At 39.1% G+C, this 21,342-nt stretch overlaps 1 protein-coding gene across 1 annotated transcript in view; it reads left to right on the top strand.

The window, feature by feature from the left end:
- The first annotated feature begins 5,068 nt into the window (after nucleotides 1–5,068).
- The window catches only part of srcin1b (SRC kinase signaling inhibitor 1b), a 60,044-nt gene continuing 43,770 nt past the window's right edge, over nucleotides 5,069–21,342 (top strand). Inside the window, 2 exon segments of the mRNA XM_053234250.1 lie at nucleotides 5,069–5,404; nucleotides 20,381–20,606. Coding sequence (XP_053090225.1) covers nucleotides 20,418–20,606 — 189 coding nt within the window. The 5' untranslated portion in view covers nucleotides 5,069–5,404; nucleotides 20,381–20,417.

Here is a 21,342-nt window from a genome sequence, read left to right as displayed (position 1 = left end):
CCAAGATAATTCATGTCAGGGCTTTACCCACCTTTAATGTGATCTAGCAACCAACAAAATTCAAGTAAAAAACAAATAGAAACATTTTAGGGGGGAAAGGGAAATAACCTGGTTGTATAAGTGTGCACACCCCTTTAGAAATACTTTGTTAAAGCACTTTTTGCTTGTAATATAGCACTCAGTCTTTTTTGGGGAAGATTTATTGTGTTGGAAATTATTGTGCTGGAAGGTGAATTTTTTCTTCATCTTCAGCTGTCTAACAGAGCATCCCAGTCCCAGCTCAAGAGAAGCAGCTTCATAGCATGATGCTGCCACCACCATGCTTCACCATAGGCATGGTGCTCTTTGGGTGATTGGGTGATTTTTTGGGTGAAAAATATGAAAGTAAAAAAAGAAAAATAATGAAAGTAAACATTTCTACACAAAAAAAGAACTACAAAGAGTAGTAAACAGTAATAAAATAAACAAAGTCAGTGTCTTGTGTGACAAGGTACACTTTGCGCAATTTTATAGGGAAATTAGCTGGTAAGTTTTACTGAGCATTGTGGAGAATTTGCCACAGTTCTTCTGGAGACTTTGATGACTTTGACTTTCAGAAAATAAACATCTGTACAAACAAATTCGTCTTGAAAATAAAGGGTACCTAAGACTTTTGCACAGTACTCTGTCTTTAAGAATTATCCCCAAAAAGTTCTGGTCTCATTTCATCTGATCATTTTGCCGCATGGTTTGTGAAATTTTTACACCACCATTTTTACAGGGGGTGCGTACGTTTTATATCCTCTCAAAGTCGTGACGATGGAAAAGACAATGTATTGGAATGTGCGCATTAACGTAAATAAAATTTTCATCCGTGTGAAGGGTTTTCCCAGGCCGCCACACATTAATATCACTTTTTATGTATAACCCACGCAGCTCTGTTATGCTGGAGCCATAAGTGCTCTGACCTTTTGGCTTCAATAATTCTACTTATTTCCCAGGGATGTCAATTGTCAACGGCAATGTTGCCATGGAAACAGGCCTCTGTTTGCAGAGGTTAAGTGTACTGGTAGAGGAACCTCGGAAACTTATTTGCATAAATGTCATAGATTTTTCAATGAGATGGAAATGTATTCCAATGTAATCGTGTAACATTATGATAATGGTTTATTACAGATAAGAACAACATTTTATGCTGATCCAGTGAATTAGAGGAAAAAATGTCAAGCAGTTATTAATAATAATAATAATAATAATAATAATAATAATAATAATAAACTTTCCTATATTTTTCAGTCAAAAGACCCCAAATGGACATTATACATATTCTCAGATTCCAAGTCTTTTTGGTTTCTCAATTTTCCGGTTTCTGCTGTTCCAACATGCCAGAGTCATGTGATGTTGTTGATGTTGGGGAACCCCTATAATAAAAAAATACATTTGAACTTTGCAGGTTGTTTCTTACTTATTTTAATGCACCTGTACATTAAAATATTCATCAGATTCCTCATTCCTCAAGGTGATTACAATGTGAATAAAAATGCAAATGAATAAAAACATTTATCTTTAATCTATTTAAATAGCAATAAGAAAGGATGAGTAAATTAATTATACTATGAACTATGAACATACACTATATTGCCAAAAGTTTTGGGACGTCTGCCTTTACATGCACATGAACTTTAACGACATCCCATTCTTAATCCGTAGGGTTTAATATGGAGTTGGCCCACCCTTTGCAGCTATAACAGCTTCAACTCTTCTGGGAAGGCTTTCCACAAGGTTTAGGAGTGTGTTTATGGGAATTTTTGACCATTCTTCTAGAAGCGCATTGGTGAGGTCAGGCACTGATGTTGGTCGAGAAGGCCTGGCTCTCAGTCTCCGCTCTAATTCATCCCAAAGGTGTTCTATCGGGTTGAGCTCTGGACTCTGCACAGGCCAGTCAAGTTCATCCACACCAAACTCACTCATCCATGTCTTTATGGACCTTGCTTTGTGCACTGGTGCACAGTCATGTTGGAAGAGGAAGAGGCCCGCTCCAAACTGTTCCCACAAAGTTGGGAGCATAAAATTGTCCAAAATGTCTTGGTATGCTGAAGCATTCAAAGTTCCTTTCACTGGAACTAAGGGTCCAAGCCCAACCCCTGAAAAACAACCCCACACCATAATCCCCCCTCCACCAAACTTTATACTTGGCACAATGCAGTCAGGCAAGTACCGTTCTCCTGGCAACCTCCAAACCCAGACTCGTCCATCAGATTGCCAGATGGAAAAGCGTGATTCATCACTCCAGAGAACGCGTCTCCACTGCTCTAGAGTCCAGTGGTGGCGTGCTTTACACCACTGCATCCGACGCTTTGCAGTGCTCTTGGTGATGTAAGGCTTGGATGCAGCTGCTCGGCCATGGAAACCTATTCCATGAAGCTCTCTGTGTACTGTACTTGGGCTAATCTGAAGGTCACATGAAGTTTGGAGCTCTGTAGCAATTGACGCTGCAGAAAGTTGGCGACTTCGGCTCACTGTGCGCCTCAGCATGTGCTGACCCCGCTCTGTGATTTTACGTGGCCTTACGTGGCTGAGTTGCTGCTGTTCCAAATTGCTTCCACTTTGTTATAATACCACTAACAGTTGATCATGGAATATTTAGTAGTGAGGAAATTTCACGAATGGACTTATTGCAAAGGTGGCACGGTGCAATGCTTGAATTCACTGAGCTCCTGAGAGCGACCCATTCTTTCACAAATGTTTATAGAAGCAGTCTGCATGCCTAGGTGCTTGATTTTATACACCTGTGCCCATGGAAGTGATTGGAACACCTGAATTCAATGATTTGGAGGGGTGTCCCAAAACCTTTGGCAATATAGTGTACTATGATCCTGATACTCATAAATAAAACTAAAAACTAAAACAGACATAAAATTCAAAAAATAGTTAAAGCTCCAGATAGAGGATCTTATACCATGAACCCTTTCAAAGCATAAATCTCTCTGAGAGCTACTGTATTTATTCAGGAATTAAATATGAGGGAAAATAGATGAAACGCAAATGTAGGGAGTGACTGAAACCCCGAGTACATAAACTGAAAGCTAAATAAAGATATATTATCAAATTTGAATAGATGAAATGAATATCTGTGTCACATTTAAGGTCTAATTTACACACAAGTTCAAAATGAGTGCTGAGTGAGAGATCTAGAGTAACAAGAGTTTACTTCTGGTTGCCATGGTTTGGTTAGTCAGTGCTTAGCTAGCATATTCGATGTGTGTCATACATTTATTTATATGACAACGCTGTTAAATTCTTAAATCTGGTTTGTCAGAAGGTGTTGATTCACTTTCTGTAACAGCAGCTCATTCTAATAATTTATTGTTTCTATAAACAACTTACAACTTGGGACTTATATGGTGGATCCTTCACATAAACTGTGCATATGGTGAAGTTTTCCATGAAGAGACGCTTATTTAACATTTATATGGAAGGAGTCTCCAGTATCAGTATGTTTTCTTACAATGGAATGTCTTCAGGGCAGAGGAATTTACACTTTTTGCATTTTCTCTGTAACATGACAAGCTGTGTTGAGAGGCTGGTGAGAGAACGCCTTTTAATAGCTGCTCTAACGCAAGTGATAGCAGGAATGAACTTGTTTAATGGGCGTTAAACGTAACCATAAATGGATAAAACGTGTAGTGTGTCGTTCTTACATTCTTTAGTAGATAAAGAATTGTTAGCATGGGCAGATTACTGTGATGCAAGAGGAATAAAACTCTTCGCTTTTTGCTGTTCATGGAAAATTCAGTGTGGAAACAGTAACACTTGATGTCATTGGTTATTTGCTGTTAATAGTATAGCCCAAGAGTCCTAAATGGTCAAAACAAAGCAAAATAAAAATACTTACATTGTCAGTAATAGGTTACTGATGTGCTGGTCACATTGTGATTTCTGTGATATGGATATAAACTGTATTTATTTTCATGATATCATGATATCATGAATATAATATGTATTTGCATATGCTGCAAATATTGCTCTTCGCCAAACGTGGAGAAGAGTTTCTGAATAGATGTCTTTTTCTCTCTCTTGCTGTGTAGTATCAATGTCAGGAGCCCATGGTATAGGTTACACACAGGCTAATGCAAGTCTGCTACATCTACATGGCATCACACCCACCACATGTTTGTGACAATTGCATATATTTCATATTCCAGATATAATATTATATATGAATTTCTTCCCTGAGGTCATATTTAACCTGATACCTTTCTCCGCTTTGCAGGTGAAACATTACCTGCCTGCGACTATGACATGGCTAACACCTGATCTCACGTTAGATTGAGTTACAGCCCAGGTGGTGAGTCTATTGCGATCTCTCTTCCCCACTTATCTCTTCTCTAACCAGCTACACGACAATCCAGTTTCATTCTTCTTGTGTTATGTTGTGATGTCAGTCCTGTGATCATGTGCTGAGTCAATATGAAAGTAAAAACACGCAAATTCTGATTCTACCTCAATTCTGAAAATAGAATGCAGTGAAAAAGCATATTAGGGATCCGATTTATAGCCTGCATGTACGAGCTAATTGCTTTTTAATCGCTTTTTAATTGCATCATTTGGCTTGCGTTTCAGGCGCTTGTAACTATACACAGAAATAAACATATTTAGTCAAAAATGGTTTTCAAAACTGCAACAACAACAACAACAACAAAAAGAGTTAATCTCATTGCCTTATACAAAACACTAGGGTATATTCCGTATAATATATTTTTTGTTATGTTATGTGAATAATTAAATACACATTTTATTAAATATGCATGAGAATGGAGAAAAGCAGTCCATTAAAACATCCTTGATTATATTTTCAAATCTGTCCAATTCCATCAGGACATGGTTTCCATGCAAGCCTCTCAGAGCAAATGCCTCCTGCTTGTCCTGTTCATCTGCTGCAATTTTCCCATCATCCACCCCACCCCCCCACCCCCCTCTTTTTACCCCATGAATGGTACATTCCTCGCTCTGTCTTCCTCGGGCTGTGTGTGTACTGAAATGGGATTTTCCACTATGAAGACTCGAGGAGGGGGTGGGAATGTGTCTTCTGCAAGAATATCAGATGAGGTCCGGCTGTGCCATGCGGACTTGAAGCCCCCCCTGCAGTAGAATGGGTTTGACGCTCTGACACACTCACACACACACACACACACACACACACACACACACACACGCACACACATACTCTCACACACACGGGCACCACGCTGACCAGCAGACAACTGGTGCTCCCTGGTTTCCTAGGACAGGCTGATCTGAGAGACAGATGGAAGACAAACGAGGAAAAGGAGAGAAGGATGGATACTAGGAAGGGAAGGATGAAAAGAGAGAAGGCTGTGTGACAAGGGATCAGAGGGAGGAGAGGAAACCGTAGCTCGAGCAGGTATGTAGTGGTGCAAGACTACCGGAGTGCAGTTTCATGGTGATGTGGGATCAGATTCACAATGTACCACACCGGGACGTGGAAAAGTGCCAAACCGGTCTCAGAGCAGCGTAATCAGCTGTGGAGATGCATGGCTCTGGGTTTTTAGGCTTGCTTTCTCATGGAGAAATGGATACCCAATTATATGAGAGAGAGAAAGAGAGAGAGATGCACTTCAGCTTTGCCATATTATCATGATGATGCTATGGGTTTTAATGCACTCTAATGGATCCTGAATACAATCTGAATGTCACCAATAGATGTGTGTAAATGGGAGAGAGAGAGAGAGAGAGAGAGAGAGAATGTGTGTGTCTGCAGAAAAAGTGAGAGAGAGAACGAGAGAGAGAGAGATATGTGTGTGTGTCTGCAGAAAGAGTGAGAGAGAGAGAGAGAGAGAGAGATGTGTGTGTCTGCAGAAAGAGTGAGAGAAAGAACGAGAGAGAGAGAGAGAGAGAGTGCACTGGCAGAAATTGCTCTGCGGGCAAACATCAAAGTGGTGATGGAGAGATACTGGCAGAGAAAAAGAGAGCAGAGTGGGGAAAAGAGAAGAAGAAAAGACATTGTGTCTCATGGACAGTGTATTGAAAGACAAGCTGAGAAGGTGTGGAACCAGAAGGTTGCAGGTTCTAATGACCTTCTATTACGGTGAAGCGAGAATATCCTGACACACAGAAACAGATGGGATTTTATTTCTATTGGACATGAAGCTTCGATTTCAGAATGTTTTTTTTTTTTTGACAATCGGCATCATCAGTCTCTGTCTCATCACCTGAAATAAAAGCAGTGGCGGCTTGTCCATAGGTGCAGGTGGAACACATCCCCACTATGTATTTCGTTCAACAAATATTAATCTTCGTAAAGTTCTTATTCACAACTCCATCCCCAGCATTTCAAATTCTGGAGAAATACTAATTACCTCTTTCGAGTGACCAATGATTTAAGCTATTTGACAAATATTAGCCAATGTTTCATTGATTTGCTCACTTTTCTAGATGTTGCACGATTTTGCGGCAGCTAGTTCACTGCCCTATTTAGCGCCTGAGAATTATTACTGCACCTAGTGGTCAGAAATAGGAACTGCAACAAACACTAATAGAGTCCTGTTGGGGCAAGAATTATGCTGCCCCATGCATGGGGGAGGAGCAGAAGTCAGGACAGTTAATGACACTTTTGCCTAATTGTGTTAGTTTAAAAATATACTGCGGCCACTAAGATCTAGTTCTATAGCAAATAATCGGAATTAAATCTGATAAATGACTGCAAATAAAGGCGAAGTGTAAGCGCAGACAATGTTTCTATGATGTACAAATCCATTTCTACTGTTGCTTAGGGGATAATGTCTATATCAGAAATGCGTGTGCACTACGGTGACCATGTTTCCCATGCAAATAAAAATGTGTCTCTCCTTTCCAATGCCGATAGTTTTTGCTGCTAGTTTCAGGGCTTTTGTGTGGTTTATGAGATGTAGTTGGGTTGTAAATTTTCCTGAAAACTGGCAACCCTGGTTAATGGTATTAGCATTAGTTGGTATTAGCATCTGTCCTCGTCTTGTACATGGCAAAACACACCTGACCTGCTTTATTGGACACAGTTGAACAAAGGTAAGCCTAAAACCACTAGACTGTTACTATTACGAGCCTCAGCCTATTCTATGGGTGCAGAAACTACGCTCTTTTCTGCTCCTTCTTGGTAGTTGTCATTTATCCTTTTTTATAATTTGTAAAAGTAAATGATGTGATTGATGTGTCAGCAAAGCAGGATGAAAAATATTAGCTGAAACCTAGGGGGGTGTCACCCTGTGACTGTCAATGATAGGCTGCATGAATCTACAGTCTGGACTAGAAAGAAATCAGCCTCAGCCTCACTTCTAACTCTTCATACTATTCAATTCAATTCAATTCAATTATATTTGCATAGCACTTTTAACAATGAACATTGTCACAAAGCAGCTTTACAGAAAATAAATACATTCAGGGTAAATTTTAAATGTATGAATTTACCCCTAATGAGCAAGCCAGAGGCGATGTTGGCAAGGAAAAACTCCCTGAGACGATATGAGGAAGAAACCTTGAGAGGAACCAGACTCAAAAGGGAACCCATCCTCATCTGGGTAACACCGGATAGTGCGAACATAAATAATTCCTTTCTATAACTGTATATTACATGGTCAAATAGTGCAATTGTGTAACCAGGAAATTCATTATAGTATTCACATTAAGTCTGTTTTGTTGAACTTATCCACTGTTCAGTGATGGAGACTTGAGTACAAAACTGTTCATGGCAATTGCAGTCCTAAAGCTATCAGAGCAATTGTAGTCCTAAGCCATCATATCATAACTGGTCATATGAATTGTGGTCCAAAGTCATCTTCATGGTTTTACCATCCTCAGTAATCTCAATGATTCAGTGATTTCAATATTCAAATATAATCAGTGTATTTGTTGTATTTTGCTTGGTTCCACAAAAATCTAAAATCACCTGTTTCGATTTATTTATGTCATTTATTTACGTCAAATAATATGTGTTTACACCAAATCTGTTTTTAAACCTTATACTGATGTCAAAGTGTAACCTCCTCTGTCCTGAAGACTTACCCATGGTCACCAAAAATTACCAAGTGATCCAATGCACTGACACCGGAGACTCCTTACAGAAAACTTCACTACAGCGATGGTGGAACATAGACACAGGGAGACAAACGGCAAAAGCAGACCTTATCAGATCTGATCCATCTGAACAGTGTCAGTCCTGCCCCTCCACTGGGAGCCAAATAGTGATGGAAACAAATGTGGAGGAGAGATGAAGGGCAGGGAAGACAGGTCAGGTGATAGGTTAGCAGAGGAACAAGACGGAACAGTATTAAAGAGAGAGAGAGAAGACTGGAAGATAATAGAGTAGAAACAAGATAAGAAGCAGAAAGCCTGACGGATTTATGATAAAGATGTAGCAGATTTGACAGACAGCAGGGAGGACGAGGAGGAGATGAACGAGGACCTTGATAAGAACAGAACTGGAATAATCACGTCAAAAAAGATACACACATCCACGTCCTCTTTGATGTTTGCAGGAAAAGGAAAAGAGACAGAAATACAGCTGAGATAGAGAGAATGATAGCACATTTGTTACCTTTCATACTGAATAATTCATATCATAGTAAATACTTCACATGTTTAAGCAAGATCTTTATCACATAGTGTAAAATTACTACAGACAAATGCCATGTCCCATATAAATTTGTCCAGAATATGGGACCATAGACAGCTGTTGTCCTGCTTCTCTCTGAATGGGAGCAGATTTTTTATCTCAGGAGCACACACACTGCTCAGAGTCTCATTATTGTGAACGAATTGCTTTGAAATGCTTTTTTTTCATACGAATTGTGGACATTTCATGCATTCTGTCAATTAATACTTGCCCTTCGGCTGTATTAAATAGCTTTGTTAAGTGTTCATGTGTTTTTACACACCTGAAGCCTGTTGTGAAAGCTATTTTTATTAAAAAAAATATATTTTGACGTATGTTAATGATATTTAGCTGAATGAATAAACGGAGTTGCCATTTTATTAGGTACGAGATACACTCTGGTGCCTGATGTTCAAAGTTAGGACCCACTTCATGGTCGTACACCTAGTTTCTTGACAGCCTGTATATCATCTCTCAGAGGTCATCACTTGAGTCGTAACTAGTTTTTTAACTTTATATTCAATGCTAAATGAAAAATATGCCTTTTTTTCCACTTGGCCCATCAGGGTTTGGCTGGATCCTGGGAGCGAGGGGGGAATACACCCTGGACATGATGCCAGTCCATCTGTTGTGCTATTAAGGGTAAAAACTATCTCTGAGATATAACTGTGTGTGTGTGTGTGTGTTGTAGTGAATATACACTTGGGGACCCTGCTAGTACTAGACATCTGTCATGCTGTCTTCCTGCCTTAGAAGTTTCCAAAAGAAAATGAGATTCGAAGTTTCAGATACCCTGAGGAAAAACTGAGAGAGAGAGAGAGAGAGAGAGAGAGAGAGAGAGCATATTTGGGCTGAGATATATATGATAGAGAAAGAGGGATGTGCTTTTTGATCAGAATTCCCAAATGTATCTCTCTCTGTCTAAAACCCACACACGCACACACAAACACACACTTATGATTGTCCTGGCTTTACAGTGCTCAGTAGTCAGCATTAGATCTGTTTATTGTGCTAATTATATGTTTGCCCAATGTTATTTATTTTATGTGTGTGTGTGTGAGATAGATAGATAGAGAGAGAGAGAGTTGGAGGATAAATGAGTTCCAGGAGAGAGGAGAAGAGAAGGAGAGAGACAGTTCTTTCTAATCCATCCCTCCAGATCAGTTGGATTAAGAAGACAGGCGTACACACACGCACTAGCACACGCACACACACACACACACACAGACACACACACACACACACACACTTGTCAGCTCTCTCCTCCAGTGCTAGGACACAGTTAATCAGCAGGTAGATAGATAGATAGATAGATAGATAGATAGATAACATGGAGAGAAATGGATAGATGGATAGAGTTGGATGCAGAGGTAGAGAGATGAAGAGATGAGAGAAAGTAAAAAGTGACTGAGAGATTGAGAGGAGGAGAGATGGAGAGATGGAGGGAGGGAGAGGTTGAGAGATAGAGAGAAAGAGAGAAATTTGATGGACAGAAGAAGAGATGTAGAGAAGGAGAGATGGAGAGAAAAGGTGCTGGAGAGAAGGAAAGATTGATGGAGGGAGAGAGAGAGAGAAAGAGAGAAATTTGATGGACAGAAGAAGAGATGGAGAGAAAGAGAAATGGAGAAAAAGAGCGGTGGAGAAAAAAGAGAGATTGATAGAGACAGAGTAATGGAGAGAGAGAGAGAGAGAGAGAGGTGTGTGTGTGTCTTTTCCCAGCTGTCTTCATCGTGTAAACTGCAGGCTCAAGAGATCGGAACACTCTGTGTTGGATAACAGTCTCAAAAAAGAGGAATATTTACGCGCACACACACACACACACACACACACACACAACACACACACACACACACTTCAGTCATACAGACAGTCTGACACCTGAAACGGAGGACAAAAAAAAAGAGTAATGGCTGCAGGATTGATGGATCAGTACAGACAGGCTGTGTGTGTGTGTGTCAGTCTCAAGGTCAAAAAGACAAAGGCCAACAAAAACTAGCATCTATCTATCTATCTATCTATCCTCTCCATTATTTTTTTCTCCATTCATTTTTCTCCAACTCTTATCTCCATCACTTTCTCCATCTCTTTCTCTCCATCAGTCCATCTCTTTCTAAACCTCTCTAACTCTCCATACCTCTCTGTCTAACTTTCCACTTCTCTATTTCTCTTCTCATTCTCTCCATCACTTTCTCTCTCCATCTCTCACTTCACCTCTCCCTGTATCCATAACTTCTCCTATCCATCTCTTTTCTTCTCTTCTCTCTTCCCCTTCTCTCCGTTGCTTTTTCACTCCATCTCTTGTCTCTCCATCATTCCACCACTTTCTGAATCTCTATCTCTCCATCACCTTCTCCATCACTTTCTCTCTACACCTTCTCTTCTTCTTGTATAAACCTCTCTTTCTAATCCTCACTACCTCTTCATCCTTCATCTATCTTTCTATTTCTCTATCTCTCCACCTCTCTTTCTCTCAATCACTTTTTCCTCCACTGCTCTTTCTTCATCTCTGTACCTCTCTATCCCTCTCTATCCCACTTTTCTATCTATCTATCTATCTATCTATCTATCTATCTATCTATTTGTCTGTCTGTCTGTTTATCCGTCTGTCTGTCTATCTGTAGCACATTTTCCTTTCTCCTTTCATTTTTTGGCTGCTTTCTGTTGGACTATTAAATCTCTCCCTCTCCCTCTCTCTCTCTCTCTCTCTCTCTCTGATTCAATTCGTAGCATTCGGCTGTCAAAATGACAAATAATCGCCCACTTTCTTTTCTTTGATTTTCAGACGCTCTCTCTCTCGATCTCTCTCCATCCCTCGTTCCTCTTTTGTGGATGCTCTGGCTTTTTCTTGATTTAACACACACACACGTACACACACATACACAAACACAATCTCCTTTTGATGTCAGCCAGATGTAAGGACCCAGATCTGGAGAGAGAGAGGGAGAGAGAGATTTCTCGTTTCTACACTCCTCCGTAAGTCTTTTCAGTTTTATTTCTGGAGGCAGCTGATTGGCTGTGAATGGTTGATTGACAGGTGCAGGAAGTCACGCTATTATTCACATCCTGTCTCATTATGCACTCCTTTTGTATTTCCAGAATGTGTAGCAGCTCGAGTAATAATTATGCACCTGAAATTGATTGGCACATGGGCAAGGAGTGTGTGTGTGTGTGTGTGTGTGTCTTGCAAAATGTCTCCTCGATGATAGGAACCCAAAATTATGTACACCTAAATCTGATAACAGGAAAATTCTGGGTCTTTGATGTCCAAATATGGAAAAAAGGAAGTTACTATTTATATTTATGTACTGTAACTCCAGAATTATTGGCACCCTTCTTAAAACTGAACCAAAATAAATATATAAAATATTTAGCTTATACATATGAAGATCTGGTAAAGTTTAATTTTCACACTAGAAAAGATTTTCTTAAGTAGTACATTATTTTCTCTGCAAATCACTGGTTTTCACAAAAATATTGGCACCCCTATAGAGCATAACACAACGGTGCCAACATTGCTAACAAGAAAATCCGAGCAGGCAGGAATGTATTCCCCCTAGTGTATGTTGTTGGACGAAATGGCACAGACCGCTCGCTTGTTTTCTATTGGCTTACAAGACTGAAGCGTGAACAAAAGTGATAAGCGCTACCAGTAGTAAATGCCATCATGTCCCACATCCTTTCCCCTTCAGTGAATGATGTGTTCTGTTGGGAGAATTTTATTTGCATTTGTTCTGAGTAAAGCGTAGCAAAGGGGTGAAAAATCACTAATGCTACAGCTAAACGGTAAATGTTGGCTCCCCTGAGCCTCCTCTTGTAATGTCTAACAGGGTTGGAGACACTCGTAGATGATGAAGAATATGCAGAAAAGCGTATCTGAAATGTGATAGTGGTGACTTAAGTTAGTGTAGTAGGATGCTGCTTGAATAATCTGGTAACTGGCTAAATCGGATAATGGACAGATTATTAGCATGCTCGTGAACACACTCGATTAGGGCTATAGGACACTCTAAAGACTTTATTTAGAATTTTTTTTATTGCCATTTGTGTTTGGACTCGTCTCAGTCCTGGGCTTTGGTCTTGCTAGATTTGGTCTTGACTGAGTATAATGTTCGTGTTGTTTTCTAAAAGCAGTAACCCAATTATATGCCTAAATCTTTTTTCTAGAATGAGTTTGCGTAAAGTTCTACACTCAGTATTCAGTGTTTTTGTATCACATTCAGGTTGCTAGTGTTAACATTAGAGAATATAAATACCTGTGGTAGTATGATTGTAGGAATATCTGTAAAATGTAATTAAATGCCTGCTTCTTCTTCTTATTATAAGTGTGTGTCCTTGTTTTTTTTTTTTTTTTTACATTAGCATTACTCTCCCTCCAGTCAGGCCCTCAGCAGGCAGCCTGTCATCAAGGTCAAAGGTTAAAGAGACGTTTTCCTCCACACTCCAGAGAGTGTGTGAGAGAGAGGAACGATGAGTGGTTTGTAGCCTGGGGTTGTGTTTGCATTAAGTAGTCTAAATGTCCTATTAAGGGCTGTTATTATTCCATCAATTATAAAAAACACTAATTAAAAGCATATTTAAATGGTATCACATGGATGCTCCTAACTCTTTTTGTGTTAGTGATTAAATTAAAAAAAAAAACAGTTTTTGGTTTGGTCAACTCTTTATAGAAAGATCTCTCCACTTGGTGGCCATCTTGGCCACGCCCCCAGGCCAGTGATACAAGGACTGAAAGAGGAGACACCTATAAAACCTACACTGATGTTCGAAATACAGATCTTGAAAGTAGGAAGAAGGAAGTTGTTAGTAACTCATATACTGACACTCCAGAATTATTGGCACCCTTCATCAAGTTAAACTAAAATAAATTTATAAAATATTTTATCTTTAGCATAAGGAGATATGCTTATATATGGTATAATTCGAGTTTAGCGCTATCTTTTAAAAAATCTTTAAAAAATTTTTCTTAAGAATAAATCTTTTCTAAAAAATATTGGTACCCCCCGACTAGCACAGAGGCTCCAACATGGCTAATAAGAAATTCCAGAAATAGCAGGCAGAGAAAACAAACAAACAAACAGAACTTTTAACCACAAATTCCTTTGTATATTTCAGATGTGCATATCAAGGTCCGGTGTGACATTTCTTATCTCTAATAATGAGCAGCAGCTTTATTTTTTTTACTGACCAGAGAGACAATCCCACCTTTGTGTTTTCTATTGGCTCACATTAACAAGGCTTGTAAATCCACAGGTCAAAGTTCATCTAGGTAAAGTTAGCACAAAGCGAAAGTAAGCACTACAAGAAGCAAATGCATCTTTCACATCCCGCATCCTTTCCCCTTCAGTGAATTGCCTTTTATGGACTTTTATTTACGTTTGGTCTGAAAGACTTCCAGGCCTAAATGGTGCATTATTTTATTTGTATAGTGCTTATAAGAATAGACATCGCCACAAAGCAGCTCTGCAGAAATCTGGATGTATGTTTGCCAAGCTATTTAATTTTACCATTCTGATTTTCAGAAACATTCGTCTCAGTTGCTGTTTAAGCTGAGGCTAGGGCATGTTAGCTAATGTATTAGCCAGCATACTGACTATAATCAGACCATATGTTATGAAATAGGTAGCTTATGTGAAGATCTATTTTCAAAACATACTTCGTCATTTATTATAGATTTAATAAAAAAATCTAAAAATCTACATTTTTCGGTCCATTTCTATTTTTTTCAATCCATTTTTATCTATCAATTTAATGACGCATTATAAACACACCAAGACACGCAGTATTAAGGTGTGTTACATCTTTTAAAGCACTCTGGGACTTTGGAAAGACTTCGTTCCCAACACCGCAGCCAGTCATGTAACACTTCACCCTCATGATTGTATCTCCATCGACTCGGTTGGTTATTAAATGGATCAGAAAAGAGCTGCTGGCAGGTGAGAACACACAAGATTGGAGCTGAATCAGGAGCAGCCCGAGCCCAGAGTCCTGTGTGTGTGTGTCCATGTCATGCTGTTTTGCCTCTGATGCCAATTAAAACCGAATTAGCCTTTAACTTTCTTTCAGCGGCTTCTTATCCGTGTCATCGTCAGTGCAAATTCTTTCCTATTTTAAACCCTGCAGTGTCCACTTTTCCCCAAGACTCCCTATCATGCAGGTTAATATGAACAGAGAGAACAGATGTGTGCAAATATCTATAGTTGTGTTTACAGATTTTTTTGCACCCAAGTCCTTTCCCCTTCAGTGAATTCTTTTCCATTTTCCACCATTTATTCATAACTCAAAAATCATAACAGTGGATGTTGGCATGTCTAAAAAGACCGTCTCAGACTCTTAAGTGTTACAAGCCCCTGAGTCATCCGACATCCACAATTAAACCTTCAAACTGATGATAAATTTGTTTTAAAATCACCTATTAATTAAACCAGCACTCAAAATCCTTCGGAAGCAACTCTCTCTCTCTCTCTCTCTCTCTCTTTCTTTTTTCCTGAGTCATTTAAGGGGCCAAGGCTGTGTACACAGCAGCCATGTGGATTTATGATAGAGAAGACGTTAACTGTCGCCACTCTCGGGCTAAGTAACGACCTTGTTTGGGATTATGTCATATTTCAGTGTCCTTAGCAGACTCTGAAGGCCGCTGTGGCATTTCTCATTACTCTTACATCCGACCCAAACCAGCTCATAATAAAAATTCAGCTGTTTCTCTATCTATCTATCCGGAACGCCGCCTTTATCCTTCTCATTGCAGCTCATTGTGTTAATTTCATCCAACATTCTCTCTCTCTCTATATATATACATACATATATATGTGTGTGTGTGTGTGTGTGTGTGTGTGTACATCCATTCATATATATCCCAGCCAAGAAGGTCAGAAACGTAGTTTTAATGGTCATTTACTGTAAACACCACTCTAAAGTTCAAATATTACCAAAATTGTTCTGAATATTACAAAAAGAATGAGAGAACTTTTCTTCTTCCTGTGATCCTCATGAAAATTGGATGATGCAATTTCAACATGTGCCTTGTGGAATACTCCAAATATCTGTGTGCATGAGAAAAGCGGGGGGAGGGTGGACATGGGGAAAAGCGATAGGGAGACAGGCAGAAAGTGATATCATCAGTTACCACTAGAATTTTAATTTGCCACAGGAGATTTAACCACATTTAGAAAATCAGCTCCCAGAGACATAAATCAGGCGTCCCGTTATCATCATCACCATCATCATATAAATTACACGAAGCCCGACAGTGAGAAGGTGTTTACTATGGGCTGTGAATAGCAGGAGATTATGGAGGTATGAGTCACCTGAGATGTGAGGTTGATTAATCCAAACTCTTTCACTGTCGTGTTTCTGACAAACATCAATGTTCATCATGAAACGGAGAGGATTTGTTGGAGGAACACACTGGGGGATTGGGGAATATTAGGAAAGCACAGTGGCAAGGATATTAGTGTATTAGTGCAACTGTTTGTCGTTATTTCTAGCTTTTGAAAACTCCTTAGCTAAATTGCAATATATACTGGAAGATCATTCTCTCACAACATTTACAGGTTAAAGCAGTTACTGAAGATGAATGAATGAATCAATGAATAAATGAATGAATGAATTTCATGTGAGATGCAGTTTGGTTAAAACTAAGAGCCAGAACTAAGTAAAATAGCAATTAATGACTGTATCATGAATATTATTATATTAATTATTAATGTCGTTTTTAAATGTTTATGGTTTAGCTGTGGCGTTTATGATTTTAGATCCTGAAGCAGTTCTGCTTTTTCAGTATGAAAAATTCATCTGGCAAAAAAACAACAACAAACAAACAAAAAAACAATTCACAGAAAGAGAAATGAATTTGGACATGAAAGACACGCATTTGTTTCTTAGTGCTAACTTTATCTACGTGAACTTTGATGTGTGAATTCACAAGCTTCAGTTGTGTGAACCAATAGAAAACAAGTAGGCGGGGCTTTGGCGTCTTTGCTTGGTTAAAAAAAAAAAAAGCAGAGGAGCTGTCAATTTTTTCAATCATGGACCTACCCATAATGAGTGAAGAAAAAAAAAAAGCCAGTGATTAAAGAATCAATGATAAGGTTTAGAAAAATTTCTTGTGTTATTTTAATGTCAAATTTTAATGTCAGGTTCCATTCAGATATCTTGAGTTTAAGTTGTCATGTACTCATAAATGAATGACTCTCATTTGCATTTTGATTTGTTTATTCATTTATTTATTTGTGCAGTTTTATGATTAAAGGAGTCGCTATTTGTTGTTTTTTTAATGATGCGGCTACTCGCCTCTAATTTGTATGTAAGGACTCGAGCAAGAAAGCTGCTCCCTTGTCTGCCCTTCTGCTGCGAGGATGTCTGACACAGCAGGAAAAATGTGTTAACACGCACACACACACACATACTGTATATGCACACAAACCTATACACACAGGATGCAGCAAGGAATACCAGACTAAGCAATAGAGATTGACCCTATACTGTGACTTGCTTATGCTTAAGTAGTGCATGCCATATGGGGTACAGATTACAGGTTATAGATCAACAATATACTACACTTTAAAATGCTTGAAGCATGTCGGAATGTTACGCTAAAAAAAACAAAAACGAATGCAACACTGACAATAATTGCGTTGCAATAATGTTAATTTATGATAATGGTGCTTGACGTTTTAAGGGTTTACTGTTCATTATATCTCTTTGTGGTTGCATTCTCAATTCTGATTGGTCAGAAGGTGTTATGATGTAAATTTTTTGTAACAGCAGCTCTGAGATTATTTCCAAGTGTGAGGCACACGTTTATATTAACACGCTCATTCTAATACATTATTATTTCTATAGTAACACTTTATGAAGGATGCGCCACATAAACAGATTAAAAATACATGTGATTGTTGATACGGCACTAAGATGTTTATTTAACAATTTTGTAAGGAGTCTCCAGTGTCAGTGATTTGTAACAGTCAAATATAAAACTGTAACTTTACATTTTCTCAGTAACAAGATGAGCTGCGTATTATTATTATTATTATTATTTCCTAAATGAAATGTAATTGTACCTCGGAAGGTGCTCAAATTGAAGTGCTGTTTTTAATTGTGTGATAAAGTAGTCCATAGTGTTGTGTTTTTTTTAAAAAGTATTCGTCACACTTAGTCATTCTTCAGCAAAAGCAATTTTGTTCCAGTGGATTTTTTTTTTTTGTATGTATTAGCAGGCAGAAGTAATAAATCATAACTCACACCTACCACTAAATACAGCAACTTAGATCAAAAGAGACATAAAAAATATTATCTTGCTACCTTTTGTGAAATATGATGAGTAATAACAGAAACTAGGCCAATCAATTCTCATTCATTTCTCACATCTGTCACCTTGAGGAAGCAAATTGTTGTATTTCTAGAGGAAGAGATCTGTGAAATTTTAGATATTTCGTATCAGGTGCAAACCAAGCAGCCCAATCAGTTAAAAATGACATTACAGAACTATCCCCAAAGTGTTAATCCACACTGAATAAGGCTACCATAGTGATTAGTCTGCTTGATCTTTCATGATTGATTAGGTGTCTAAATGTGTCGAAGATGGAGTGACGTGTTAGCTGATGCTTATTCCTTTTTTTTTTATTTCTTTTCTACAACTCCAGAGATATAGCACAGCAAGTGTGTGGGTTTGGTATTTTATGGGTTTGGTATGTGGCCAGTGCCTGCTGTTTATATCCTTCCTTAATACCCATTTTCACTGTTATTAGCATTTGCACAGTTTAAACAGTACGGTGTATCACAGTAGTGTCAGCTATGAAAAAAATGAAATTTGTAAATGAGGCACAGTATATTGCTCTGTAGAACGGTGGCATTGTGCTGAGATGTTCCTGTGATACAACATTTCTCGGAGAGTTAATTTTACAAAGAGGGAGAGAAAGAAAAAGCAATGGTGCATGCATAAACACACACAGGCACTTACAGCATGCAAATGTACATAGGCATTAGATACAATATACAAGTACATAAACATGACTGGAGTTTAGAAGGTTCATCCCTGTCCTATACACATTCAGAATTTGTACACGAACATTTCCATATATAAAATAAAATACAAATGAAATGAAATGAAAGCAGCATGGTTGCCTCACAGCTCAGCTCATGTTACTGTCTGTGTGGAGTTGCACATGTTCTCCCCATGGAATTCCCTCTAGGTTCTCCGGTTTCTTCCCAGTGAATGGATTCTTCATCCAGGGTGTATTCCCGCCTCTCACCCAGTGTTCCTGGGATAGGCTCCAGATCCATGTTACTGAAGAAGAATGAATACAAATTCAATAAAATAAATATTCAGGTGGGTCAGGTGTCAGGTTTTGAACACGACTTACGGAGCAAAAGCCATTGGAAATTGGGAAGGATCCAGTAATCCCAGGTGTAGCGGTTGGCTCAGAGACATAGAATAAGGATTCATATGCATGAGGTTTATTGAGACAAAACTCAGAGTCAAAGCAGGCAGCGTCTTTACCAGAAAAAAAATCAACACCAACAAAGGACACATTCAAGGCAGAATCTGAAAGGCAGATACGGGAAACAGGGCAGGATCAAAACACCAGAGATCCAGAATAACGTCAAAACACAGGGACAAGGCAAAAAAATCACAGAGACGGATAAGTTCAAGTCCATGTCCTTTAGATAGCGATTCTAGAGGAAGTAGGACGTAATAGAGGAAGTGGGCGCCCTCTGGTGGTCTGGAGGAGGCAAGTCTGGGCGAGATGTTACACCAGGGTAGACCCCGGAAACACTGTGACCTTGATCAGTATAAAACGTTTACTGAAGTTGAACAAGGTGGTGCTACATAGTTTGATTTGGACATTGAGTTTATTAAATTGTTCATCGCAGATTAAAAAAAAAACATGTAGATGAGCTAAACGAGAAACATCCACTGAAACTATAAACACTACATACAGATATCCTAGTAGTGAAGTCTTGCCGTTCTTTGTGCTTGTTCCAAGCTCTATTTTCCCTCGATGATATTTTTAACCTCTGAGTATTTCTTGACTAACCCCTTAGTCACTGTCTGCTCTAGATTAGCATTTGTGTATCGATTTTGCATTGCATTTTGGAAAAATGTATCTGGCATCTTTAGCTTGTAATTGAAATAAATGAATAAGAGGAATACTGAAATAGAATTGAAAAAAGTGAATAACAAAACCGACATATGTGTTGCATTGAGTGAGCTCATTTATTTATTGATTTATGTTATTCAATCTCAGCTTGGTGTCACGAGGCGGACTCTAGCTGCGTTCGGATTTAATCTCATCATCAGACAATTTCCTGCCTCGTATCTTGTTCTTATTTTAAGTTGCCTCCTTTTTTTCCTCTTCCCTCTTCCACTCCTGCTGCCATTTTCTATATAAATCTCTAAATCTCAACAGCTCAGTAGCCTAAAGCTGTTTTAGCTGATGTGTGTGTGTGTGTGTGTGTGTGTGCAATACTAGAATCATCTTCAAGACCAAACCCCCAGAGCAGAAAGATATCAGCTACAAGTAAGGAATAAAACAAGATAGGGTGGTGTGATGAGGCCTGGTGCGAAGCTGAGTTTCTGTTAATACACTGAAGTTGATTATTCTCCATTAATAGCTCGTCCCGGAGTGTTTTATTCCTCTAATAGCACTGAATCGAGAATCCGACAGTTCTGTGCTACAACAATAGAACTCCCATCTGTCTAGAAATATATATATATATGTGTGACCTTTGACCTGTTGATCTTTAAACATACAGATCTGGTGAGGTGAGAGGAAGGTAGGACAGAAGAAGGATGATGCGAGGGGATCATGGTGAATACCAACGTCAGTACCACACACTGGGCAACGCAGCCCGCCGCTTCTCCAACCCAGACGTCGAGGCAATGGCCAAGCTGCATGCAGGGGACGCTGAGAGACAGCGGGGCAAATACCCACCTCAGCATGCGGCTACGCTCGTCAGTGCCAACTGTTCTCGCCAGCAGGTATGTACCCGTATGTGTACGTATGTGTGTGTGTGTGTGTGTTATCTGCTATGAAAACATGCTAAACATGACTTGGCATGCTCTTACAGAGAAGGGAGTGTTTTCTTGAATAGCTATAAGAAGGACTGTGTGAGGCAGCAGATGTGTGCGTGTCTGAGTGTGTGTGTGTGTGTGTGTGTGTTGTACGTGTGGGTGTGTGATATACAGTAGAAGATCTGTGTAGCTCAGTGTATATTTGTCATATTGTGATATACAGCGATAAAAAAAATTACAGGTGGGCATGAAGATCTGCTTTTCCCTTTCCTTCCTATTCCTTGGCATCCCTTCTTTCCTCTCCTTTTCTATCTTTCCTTTCCCATTTCACATGACTTCCCTATGCTTCCTTTCTCTATACTTTCCTTTCTTTCCATTCCCTTTGCATCCCTTCTTTATCTTTCCTTCCCTGTCCTTCCTTTCCTCTCCCTTCCCTTCACATGTCCCATCTATCTGTCCATTCCTTTCTCATATCCCTTCTCTCGCCTTCTGTTCCCTCTCATTCACATCCCATCCCTTTGCTTCCATTTCCTATACTTTCCTTTCATCTCACTTTAGCATAGTTTTCATAGGCTTTCCTTCTTTTTGTGAACAATTATTTTATTGAGTAGTCAGTTCAGTATAGCACAAAGTACAACACAGTAATTTAGACTGTAACCATGCACCCGCCCCCCCACCCCACCACCACCCCCACCACCCACCA

The sequence above is a fragment of the Pangasianodon hypophthalmus genome, chromosome 1 (genome assembly GCF_027358585.1).
Source record: "Pangasianodon hypophthalmus isolate fPanHyp1 chromosome 1, fPanHyp1.pri, whole genome shotgun sequence".
Taxonomy (NCBI): domain Eukaryota; kingdom Metazoa; phylum Chordata; class Actinopteri; order Siluriformes; family Pangasiidae; genus Pangasianodon; species Pangasianodon hypophthalmus.
This window is presented reverse-complemented; position numbering and strand designations above follow the sequence as displayed.